Raw genomic sequence first — 12,105 nt, 5'->3', positions numbered from 1 at the left:
TTAGATATTTATAAACATTGATCAGATTCCCTGTCTTCTGTTCTGTAGGCTGAGTAGGCCCAGGTCTCTCAGCCTTTCCAAAAACTCCAAAATTCTGAAAACTGCTACTGTTCTCTTCTGTAGGCATGTGTGAATCTAGCTTCTGTGCATGCCCAGAAGGACCACCCCTGAGGCACACAACCATAGTCCTTATCCTTACCAAGGCCCTCAGGTCTCACCTTGTTCTCTGCCAGTTTTGCCTACATCGTTTAGACCTCCATGCTCCATACCACAGAGGCTGGTTTGTGGTATTAAGCCGAGCTCTTGTTATATTTAGTTTTCCACCAGTAGTTGAAAACATTTATAATGGTTTCTCCACTCTGAACTGAAGTTTAAATACAGTCTGTGTGTCATTGTCATTTTCAGAATCTGGAAGGGAGGAGAGGGTCTGGAATGAATTATATCCTAGAGAACCAAGTATTCAGTAAGCATCTAGTATAGTGGAGCCTGGGGATTTGTCATTAAATACCCCCTGAGGAAGTTTTCAAAGGGCGTCTGTTTGAGAATTCGAGAAAAGCTAATTTGACAGAGAGGCCTGGAATTCTGTAGATATCCTGTCCTGCCTGCCCAGCAGTCTCCATTTCTGCCTGCTGTAGTAAACTATCACAATTTTTTAAGTTATTCTGATTTGGATCGTACTAATATAAAACTCACATCTTGTAGTAATGATAGTAGTAGTGTTTCTATTAGGGCATACCCAATTCAGTTACTAAGGAGTAGGTTTGAAGCAAGAGTAAGTATTTTCCCAGATGGTGATCAATTAAAATATGGATCTCACCACTATAGAGTGTAACAGAGAACAAAAATATAAATGTGCAGTAAAGAAATAAATAAAAGAAGGGATGTAGCTGTTACTGAGAGACCAACTGTGCAGAAATCAGATTCAAAAGCACCTTCTAGACGGGAGATTTGCTGGTAGTTTTTCTGTAGTGCCTACTGGTGGTCACTTTGAAGACAAGATCCCAGGACTGACAGGCTCTTGGCCTAATAAAAAATGACAGTTCTTGTAGTTGCCTCTTCTGCAAAGCTGCTAGAATTAATTATTCTTAAAAAGTTCATTGTTTCATATCAAAATTGCGGGTAATTTTGAGGTTGATGAGCATTTTGGGGGGCCTTGTTTGCCTCAGTCTGCTACAGGCTCGTGGTAACTTGCCAAAACTCATTGAATTGCAAAGGTCACTAGGGACATGATGACAGCAGCAGCAGTATTGTTATGGGATATATATACTAAGGCAGCAAACTATCAAGCACCAAATAATAAATGTTATTATTGGTGGTAAAAATTCTTTTTGTGGAAGGGGTGATAGTCCAATTTGGCTGAAATTGGATTACACTATGGAAGTACAGTATACAGTAATGGTGTTACATGACACACAAGTTACATTTTGTGCATGCACAAAACAGAGTGCATCGAGTATAATGCAAAATAAGGGTATTCCTTGTGTAGTAGAAGTTGCAAGTGTTGCTAAATAGACCTGGATGTTTCTCTTGCTCCGGTCAAAAATAGTACTGTCTTTCAACAACATTCACAGAAGGGGAGGAGATCTCCCTGATGGTGTCAGAATAAAACTGAAGCATAGGTGAGCCAAGACTACACCGAGATGAACAGAAATGTGTTCACTAAGGCAATAGAAAATCCTTATTCTAGACAAGTTCCATTTCAGAGAATTTTTCCAAAAGAAATTTTGTACTGTACTCCACTGTCTGTCATGTTGAGAGCTCCTATCAGGCAATTATTTGATAGCAGTAACTTATAAGTAAAAACTATTTCTAGTTGATAACCGCAGATCCAAAGTATGTAATGTGTGTGAGAAGTCCTTTCTATAATATCTGATGCCCTTTTGGTTATGGAAGATGTTTAAGCGAGCAAAATTATGTATGAATACAGTAGGAAGCACTAGGATGACTGGGAGGTGGTTGGATAATATCACATATTGCTCCTAAGACATATGCTTTTGCTTTGGCTTGCTCTCTGTGCTATGCAGCTGATTTGTGGTATTTTATTATGCTATTCCTTTTTCCACTGTTGTCACTGGTACTTCCTAAAGACAAAGCCGCAGCTTGCTTTGCACTTATTGTTTTTAGGGTATCCTACTGAACAGTGGCCAGGTGAACTATTCTCCTTGTTCATCCAGCCATTGGAGTTTATTATAGGCTATTTTACTGTTTGTACTTGCATGTGCACTGAATTCATCTGGATAGCAAACAAATTAACTGGTGGCTGTAGCTGTCGTAATGCAGTTGTCAGCTGAGATGATCTGCAAGGGAGAACTCCTACTGAGGTTACTGAATGGTAACAATGTGGCAAGAGTTCTTACCTCATTAAACATCTCACTTTTTGTAAAAGCAGCACATTTAGAAAAATGTGTAGATGTAGCCTCGCATGGAAAATGGTTGGTCAAAACCCACTCTTGTTATTTTGTGTCACCTTGTCTTCAACCAAGATTTTCAGGCGAAACTCTAAATTAGTAAAGTGAGCAGGGCACTTAGGACGCACAAGGGAATCTGGGACAGGGAACCTCAAAGCAGGTTTCTTTCTCTCTTTTTCTGAAGCATGTTGTAAATAACAACTATTTGTACCAGGAAAATCACAGTTAGTACACAAGTGTAAATGCTAACACTGCTGATGCTCCCGCTTCTGTTAGCAGTTGTGTTCTTGTTACAGTCTTTTACTGGATGTGTTGTGTAGAGCACTTTCCGTTGGGTTTGTTTTCTGGGTCCATAATTACAGCCTGTATTTCTAGGCTTGTGCATGGCTTTCTTCAGAATAATACACTACCTGGCTGCTCACTGGCTTAATTTGTCATGTTCTTGTTTTCTATCCTTTGTTATCTGCAGGTCAGTTTGCAAAGTTGAGTGCAATATCCTTCTCTCTCTCCTCTCAAGTAAGTATCATTATAATTTAGAAGAATGTTTGGAATGAATCCTCGTAATGTATTGCAGTTGCAAAGCATCTTGTATTACCAAGTGTACGTGATGATGCTGTTGCTTTCTTCTTTTAACCTGTATTAGAATGTCTAAAAATGTCACCAAATCATTTCTAATAATCCATTTGGAACCAAAGGCTCATGTTATGCCACTGCCCTTTTCATCTTTTCCATCTGTTGGCCACAGAAGTGAGAATGCAGAGTTTTAGTTTCTGGGGATGATGACAAGTATATTAGGCAGTGCAAAGGAAGCATATACAGAAGATAAGAAATCAGAGATTTCAGGATTTCAGGAGACCTGAGTTTATTTCTTGCAGTGGTTGAGTCTTCCTAGTATAACTGAAATAAATCATTTCTGGCGAGACCAGAACATCTGCTGTAGCGTGGGAAACAGGAGTTAGGCAAACATCAAAGAAAGCAATTCACCAGCTGCTTAATTGTAGAGGTGTCTTCAGATGTGTTGCAGAGGTTTAAAGTGCCCCGGTGCAAAGTGCAAGGTACCCATGTACTAGCTGGAGTCTGGCAATTCAGAGATAAAGCGGGATAGTTTATAAGTTCCCTGCTGGCCCATTTTCAGGTCATGTTCTTCACACGTGTCAGCCTCACTGAGTTTAATGCCAAATTCAGTCATTGCATTTTTACTTGGAAACATAGACACAGACTATTTTTACAAAGCAGCCTGTTATTCTGAACATTTCCCTGGGAAATGGGAGACCACAGGCTTACTTCTTGCCTCATCTGAAGCTGTGGTCTGCTTTTCTGACTTCCAAGGAAAAGTATTGCCTTTATGTATGAGACAGAAAGCCAGCTGGGAGGGGATCGTATCAATTTATTATAGCATCATATGAGTGACATTGCCTCTGATGGCCAGCCATGGGCTTTTGTTCAGTTCCTTATTTATCAGCCATGGATAAGCAACGTCGATGTCACTTGATTGTATTCTATTTGCATTTGCTTTTTTAAAAGTGCTAACGTTCAGTTCTCCAGAATTGATTTTGAAAAAGCACCTGGTATAACAAGATCCCAAGAGATCAACTGGTTTGAGTAATACTTAATATATAATTTAATCATGTTTTGAGTTTATTTTGTATGCTAAATGCGCTTGAATAGCGCTTGGTTCATTCTTAATAGAATTAATGAATTAATTAATGGATCTGAGCTGGTTCATAGCCAGCACTGGGAATATCTCAGAATACAGCCTTGGCATTATTTTGCCCAAGAAGTTCAGAGTAGAGTCTTAGAGGTTTCATTGTCAGTTTGTTTTACTATGATGACATTTCTCTGTTGACAAAAAAATATAATGGTTCATGCAGAAGACTTAGTTCCATTTCTCCTCTAAAACCTTTCACTCATTCATAACCTTATCAAACAGATTATTCCGGTGTTTGGGTGGCTTGGGGTGACACGTTCCATTGTAGAGGTGACTGAAGGGTTTGTATGGAAACAGGCTGAAATTTCTCAGATACAAAACCTCCAGGTTGTCTCAACTTTTTGTTAAGAAGACACCACTAAAAAAAATAATCGATTGTTCACTGTTTTTCCAGGTCAGAATTCTTTGTGAGCAGGACTATTAAATTCTTCTTACCTTTTCCCTTTTTTGCCAACTCTGTTCTCATGTTTATCAGCAGTGATTATAAACATTGCTGACCACCGAGTGAGAAAACCCACAGGTCTTAGAAGATGGTGTGACAGTACAGCCTGCCTGGTGTGCACCAGAGAAGGGCTGTGGGCCAAAGGGCCAAAGGGCTGTGACAGATGACTTGTTGAAGTGCTGTGGAGGCATAACAGCCTTGTATCTCTTTTTTTTTCAGGACGAGATGTAAGATTTGAGAGCAAACCTGCATTTCACTGGCCAATGACATTTTCAGCCCTTTGCAATGTAGATCTGGCCATTTACTGTTCAGGAAAGATGAAATAAAGGACCTGTAGCCCAGGGTCCAGGTTAAGTTACTGGCCCACAGTTACTGGATGTCTGGTTTCCACATTTGCTCTGCCCACTGCCGGAGCTTTTCACCACATTTCCCAGCCGTGCCCTGATCCGAAACACTTCCAGTCAGTGCTGACTGATTGCTTCTAGTGGTTGGCGGCCCTGCCCATGGCAGGGGGTTTGAAACTGGATGATTTTTAAGGTCTCTTCCAACTCGAGCCATTCTGTGGTTCTGTGATTTAAAGCTCATGCACTAAGGCTCATTCCTAGCATGGGCTTCAAGCCAGAAGCTCAGGAGCTCATAGAGGTACAGATGCTCTGTTTGGTTGGGCCCTCTGGAGGCCCAGTTCCAGCATGGGATCCTGTCAATCATAGCTTTGTCTATCAAAACTTGAAGACCTCCCTGGATGGAGATTTCACCACCTCTCAGGGCATCCTGTGCCAGTGTATCACCTCCCTCCTCGTGATTTGTTTTACCCCAAAGTCCAACGCAAACCACCCAAAATGCAGTTTGTCTTTTTTGTATAGTCTATCACTATCAAGCAGATTTTGGCTTCGTTATCATTTAACTACCCCCCAGACAATGCTAACTGATCCGCCCTTTCTGACCCTGCCTGAGGATAAGCAAGCCCAATTTCTTCAACCCTCTCTTCATAAGAAAGTGATGCAGTGATGGAGATGCAGATTACAAACTCTGAATGAACTAATCACATCAATAAGGCATAATCCACTAGCAAAACCATTTGATTCAGTGACTCTTTTAGTTGTTTTGGTTTTTGTCTTACTGAAGAAATGCATAAAAAAACAGCACTTTGTGAGCCATCCCATTTGAAAATGACAGGAGGCTGGCAGCACAGCACTTCTAAAACTGTGTGCTACTTTGTAAGCTATATTTTGTTTCTCCTCTTTATTTTTTCTTCTTAAATCCTCCTCTTCATAGCGTGTAGGTGTAAAAAAGCTGTAAGAGAACTGTGACCAAGTTAACTGTGAAGTAGAAGCTTTAGTTTTTTTTAACTGAGTTTTAAAATTACACAAGTGAGAGGAATGTGTTTTGAAAATCTCTGAATGATACATAGCAGAAAAGAGCCTGTGGAGTCGGTTGTAAAAAAGACTGAGAAACAGCTTTTATAATATGACAAATTGGAATTGATTCTGGCATTTCCAAAACGCTACCATCAATTTGGAGTTGTGAGGTTCATCGGTGCTCATTTTTTCTTTTACGGAAACTTCTCTTTCACGATGCTGGACGTGAAACAGAGACAAGTCATGAAAGAATGTGGAAAACCCTCTTCCCACTCAAAAAGTGGTTTATCCAGAAAATTAGAAACAAAAGTAGCTTCTTGTCAGTGCCATCAGCGCATCCTCATGTGTCCAACGTTCAAAAGCCATTCTTGCTTTACACTTATGGTTATAAAGATTCCTTCAAGAAGTATGAGATGTACCTGCATTTACCTAACCTTTAAATTGATTCAGTAAAAATTAGTCTCACACAGCTGAGAACTGACCTGTGCCATGGCTTTTGGTTGATCAAAGGTGTTCATTTATGAAGCTTTCCAAATTAGTTTGCACAATTAAGTGGTGCAGATGCATGCCTGATTTTTAAAACCTGTTGCTTAAAATACACGTCAGAAATTCTTTGTGAGCCCCTCATTACACTTGCAAAGCAAGTTTCCTTTTCATTCATCAACAGAATGTTAACGTTAAGTCTTCTGTAACTGCCTGACACAGGGAGATACTAAATTAAGATCATCATAGCATTTGACTCACTTAGATATTAAGGAATCAGATGGAAGCATTTGTCCTTGAATAATTAATACAATCAAATGGTGCTAGGAAGAAGAAGTAAGCTAAATTACCTGACCTTTCTTGATTCATCGGGTTTCATTTAATTCTTCTTTGCTGAAACCACTTGCATTTCTTCTCTCATCTGGTAGACCAGCTTTATTCCTGAACTGAGTAGAAAAGAATTCATGTCGGTGGGGTTTGGTCTTTTATGCCGTTACTGTCAGATCTCATGCAGTGTGAACTGGTGATCTCAGGCTGATCAAGAAGACTGAAAGGGGATGAGAATAGAGTGTCTTTAGGATAGATATGCCGAAAGAAAATGGTTGCAGGTCCTGATGTAGTTCACGGGGAGCCTTGGTTGCCTACTGAGCATTTTTCGTTATCAGCTGAATAAGATATTTAGTTGTTCTTCAGGAGATAACAAAAGAATAAATTGGCGTGACAGTGATTCCGGGCTGCTTATGATGTGTTGCACCCAGAATTGCCCTCTGAAGTAACCGCATTTCTTCTTAGTCATAGTAAAATCTACCCAAGCCTTAATGGGGGTGGGATATTTTCACAAGTGGAGGCTCATGGTGGCAACTGGCAAGTGGCTGTTAATGGAGTGGCTCAGGACTCTGCGCTCAAGGGGAATAATCCATGGTAGAGAAAACTGTAAGGGTAAAATGGAAGGGGAAGTGGAAAGATCAGCAAAATTGTGTTAATGTCAGTTACCCCTGTATCCTATATGAAAAACTCCGAACAGTCTTCTCACCATGGTAAGAAGAGGAGGCTCAGGGAGGCTCAGGGGAGACCTTGTCACTCTCTGCAATGCCCTGAAAGGAGGTTGTGGCAAGGTAAGGTCAGCCTCTTCTTCCTGGTAACAGCAGTTGGACTAGAGGGAATGGCCTTACGTTGTCCCAGTGGAGGTTCAGGTTGTATATTAGGAATAATTCTTCTCCAGAAGAGCAGTGCTGCGGTGGCACAGGCTGCCCAGGACAGTGGAGAAGTCACTGCCCCGGAGGTGTTCACAAACCATGTGGATGTGGCACTGAGAGATGTGGGCTAGTCAGCATGGTGGGGATGGGCTCATGGATGACCTATGAAATCTCGGTGGTCTTTCCCAACCTTAATGACTCTAGGATCAATTCTGTGACTCACCTGGGCAGAATTACTTTTTCTTTTTGATTGTTTCATCCATAGCCACAAGAGTTGTCCAGCTCCTCCCTTTCTCTGTCAAGCAGCTTATTCTCACTCCACTTGTAGGTGTGCTTGCATGGCTGTGTACACACATGCAGTGTCTTCCACTGGCTCTTTTTTAAGAGTTTCCCCAAACATTTCTCACCAGGCAAGCTGCAGCCCAACAGACAACGAGAGCTACGTAAGAACTGATGATGAGGAGAGCTGCTTTCGGACAGATGATGAGGAAAGCTTAGCTGCAAACTTCACAGAAGAATGGAACCAAGAGGTGCAGCGTCTCTTGACAAAAAAATCACATAACTAAGTTCTGAGGACTGTAGCACAGTACTTTTGTTCTAAGAGTTGTAGTTTGTAGATGTGTGTTTTGACAAAAGACTTTCATTTAAAGCTAACTTATATTAGCTACATCTTCTGTAACATGGCTCATTACCAGTGAAGAGTACAGACTGAAGTGCATACTGCTGTTACAAAGGATGGCAGTATTAATAACTCACATAAACCCTTTGCACATGATATTGAACCTGTTCAGTTTACAATGACGATGCTGTTTATAGATGGAAATTTGATTTCTGAATACTTTGAGATTTTAGTGGATTGGTTTACTATACACTGTACATTTTCTTTTCCACGGAAGAAATAAAGAGCTGCGATTACGCATTAACGCAGAATGGTTATACTCCTGAGTGTGTATATATCTAGTAGCCCAAAAATCAAAGTACCGGACTATATTTGCAATTTGTTTGCAAGTCTTTCAATTAAGGCTTATACAAAATGTACTAAACCCATAATGATAAGATAACTAATAGTAACGATTTTAAAAATCTCTAATTTAGGGCTAATGTGTAACTTAGGAATGTTTCTTTCAAAATAATCTAACAAATCAGCCATAGAAGTTAGTGTAAATATTTTTTTTCCAAATAGATACCATATACAAAAGGTGACATTCAAATGATATAGAATCTAGTTTTTAAATCAGCACAGATCTTCTTAAAACTGTGAACTATGTTTTGAAATACTCGTTACTAAAGCTGTTTATAAACCACAGGTGCCATAAGATCCCTGAACTGACTGATGTTATGTATAATCTTCCACGGTATTGTTTCATTGATGTTTTAGCTTTAGTAAGCATGTGTTCAACAAATCGTCTCTTTCCATTCCTCTGCCCCTCCGACTTACCCGCCCCATTACGTTATTTTGAGGCCTTCAGCTTTAAATGTACAGGCTTAAAGTGCGCTTGCAACTGTTCTCTTTTGATTTCCGAATGTGTATTGCCTTAGCCAGCCACCAGATGTTCTGCATGCACTCTTGGAAATGCGTGGTGAGACTCTTTCAGAGCTGGATGGAGAATTAACTATCAGTGGAAAACACAGGAGAAGCGGTAGGTTTTCTCGAAAGGACGGGCCAACACTTGCAGAATTGGAGTGTTGTCCATTTTTGTAACTCAAGTGTAAAGGCATTTCAGGAGAAAGGGGACATATCCGGCTGTTTGGGATTAGGAAGTGAGACTGCTAGCTAAGAAGTGTTTGCTCAGCTGTTACTGCAAACCAAAGGGACAGTTCTGAGCAGGGACAGACACAAAATAGCTGGAATATCCCCCACACAGCATGTTGCTTGGGAATAAAGCTTGCACCTGTATGGCAGGCCATGGATTGTGACTAGTTCTAAAGCTGTGTCCCTGGAGCCAGCCCAGGGACAGCTAGACCAGAAGCAGGGCGGGAGCGTCAGCGCAATGGAGAAGCACAGTGCATTAACCTGGGACGACCTCTGGGCAGATGTAACTTTACTGCACCCGTACAACGTCGCTGCTCCCAAAGTGACACTGTGTAGCAGCCCTGAGAACAGCAACATTTCATACAGGTATTTCACACCAGCACAGTTTGCCTACAGCAAGTGATCAGTTACCGATCTGGAGCAGGTGAACATGGTTTGTCTGTCCTCTCTCTCGTGGTTACGTGGATGTGTGCTGCCATATTTACATGAGATTGCTGTGTAGCTCAGCCCTGTTGACTTGCTGCTTTCATGCACTCTCCAGGCTTATGGCTGTTTCCTTGGGCACAATGTGTTAGGGGGATGAGTATCTGTATCAAAGAGCTGCTGCCATCTTTCACTTTCATATCGCATTATCGCTTATGCAGATCTTTTATCCATACCTCCTTGCATATCTGGGCTTGGTCTCAGACATCCAGACAGATTCTGAGGCATCCAGATACCCTCGTGTAAACTTTTCACTTCCGCAGCCACTGGTCCTTTCCCTGGGATATGTGCCAGCCTGTCAAGGCTGGCCCCGTATCCTGATGCCCCTCCTCCAGCCTCCTCTCAGGAATGGGTGAGCCTCCACTAGTGCCTAGCACTCCACATTTAGAGCTACTCCAGTGAAACTGTAGATGTTGCTGTCAGCTCAGGATTCCGGTTGAACATTTCCTGAACAGGGATAGAACAAACAAGTTAGAGCACAGCTATGTGCAATGGCTGACTAATTCAACCCATGTCATGTTTAACTGTACCCAGAGTAGTAGCTCCTTCCCGTCATCTTCATGTCTGTGATCATTATCACTATGCTTAAAATAGACACGGTAGAATAAATCCATCGCAAGGGTTTCCGGACTAGGAGCAATGAGCGAAGCTGGGGAACGCACGCCTTTCTGTCAGGCTGGTGTCAGTGGGGCCATCCCCAGCAGAGCTCTCGGTCCCTGTCGCCCTGGAGCTCCGAGATGAAGCACCCCTCACTCGGCTCTCCAAACATCTATTTTAAGCATTTCCCAACTGTCAGGCTGGCTACATATTCACCCAGCTGGTCTTTGTCTGCTTGTTGAATATTATTTTGATTGTGGTTTGCGGTCATTAAAGCAAACAGAGTTACAGAAGAGGTCCTCGGCGGGGGTCTTTTCTTAGCTCCCAATGGCCCACCACAGCAGTCAAAACTCTGGGTGGTTTTTACTGTCACTGGAGGGAACCAGTGGTATGGATTCAGGAGACAGGGATGTGAAGACGTATAGGGTCCTCGAATGTCCAAAGCGAAGGTGGTGAATGGGTTGTCTGTAAGTAGTAATGTTAACTAAACTGCATAAAAAGGTGTGTGGCCTTTGTTGTGATATAATATGTATTTTCTTATATGCATGAGCCAAATTGTTGCATCATGATGATTTATCATGTGTGTCTGCCTTTACTTTTGGTCATCTTCTCCCATCTTTATTGGTTCTTGGCAATTGCTGTAGATAGACTTTGTAAATATTGCAACCTCGGGTTGCTGTAATCACGTTGGTTCAATTCAGCAGACGGAGCTGCAAACAACGAGCGCTCCACTGTGTCCTGAAGGCAAAGGGCATTTTTACCTTTGAACCAAAACCAAATGTACGAAGAGTTACATCTTGAGGCTACTAACTGCAAGACGTTTTTAAAACTACTGTACTTGACACCACTTGAGACAGATACGGAGACACTAAAGATGTCACAATATTCATTGGTATTGTAACAGAACTGCTATTGTATGGGTTTTTTTGTATTGCTGTTAAGTATTGTTTTGTGTGTGTGTGTTGGAACCTACTGGGGACATGTTATATTTTGAAGTGATTAAACTATTTAATTGTGTGTCTATATTTTGGAATGGAATTATTTCTTCATTAAAAAGATTTTTAAAACTAACGTATGGAGCATCGTGTTTGTGGCTTGTTTTGGTTGCAAAAGCCCATAGAGCCCAAGGATAGGTGTTTCCTATAGTTCCCCTGTGGTGCTGCAAGCAGCCCTCACTAGCTGTCTAGTTAATTACACCAGAGCAGGCTCTCTTAGAATGAAAGTGCTATCAGTGTGTCAAAAATATCCTGTAATTCTTATCGCAAAGTGAAATAGCCCGGTATCTGAGAAGTGGATAAAACTCAGTCTCCTCCTTCCGAGCTTCCTGCTGTGGTAACCTATAAATCAGTGAGGTTTATTTGCCCTAATTCCCCTGTCTGCACGGTGGCGTTCTTCAGTAAAGGTGATCATTTTACATTGTGAACTATTTGCCAGATACTCTGAACTTTGCCTCCGCAATCCCAGACCAAATTCGTATTCTCAGAGTTTTAATATGTGATGACATATTGTTGGCTCACGAGGATAACTCTGCTTTATCCATGCTTAATCTCAGTTTGCTGTATTTCTTCCTAACCCACAGTCAGTCTATAGCCTGTGGGGAACAGAGGAGCCACTGGAAACTAATTTATAGGCACGGGCTGTTTCTCTGTTGCCTCTTGGTTGCTCTACCTTCTGTTC

At 41.5% G+C, this 12,105-nt stretch overlaps 1 protein-coding gene across 8 annotated transcripts in view; it reads left to right on the top strand.

Annotated features, from left to right (window-relative positions):
• DTNA (dystrobrevin alpha) overlaps nucleotides 1-11,507 on the top strand; it is a 219,347-nt gene extending 207,840 nt beyond the window's left edge. For all 8 annotated transcript variants that reach the window (XM_072330605.1, XM_072330607.1, XM_072330610.1 and 5 more), the window contains 2 exons: nucleotides 2,878-2,924; nucleotides 8,006-11,507. In XM_072330605.1, the coding sequence (XP_072186706.1) occupies nucleotides 2,878-2,895 (18 nt within the window). In that variant the 3' untranslated portion in view covers nucleotides 2,896-2,924; nucleotides 8,006-11,507. The remainder of the gene's footprint in view (nucleotides 1-2,877; nucleotides 2,925-8,005) is intronic.
• Nucleotides 11,508-12,105: the final 598 nt, after the last annotated feature.

This window comes from Excalfactoria chinensis, chromosome 2, assembly GCF_039878825.1.
Source record: "Excalfactoria chinensis isolate bCotChi1 chromosome 2, bCotChi1.hap2, whole genome shotgun sequence".
Lineage (NCBI taxonomy): Eukaryota > Metazoa > Chordata > Aves > Galliformes > Phasianidae > Excalfactoria > Excalfactoria chinensis.
This window is presented reverse-complemented; position numbering and strand designations above follow the sequence as displayed.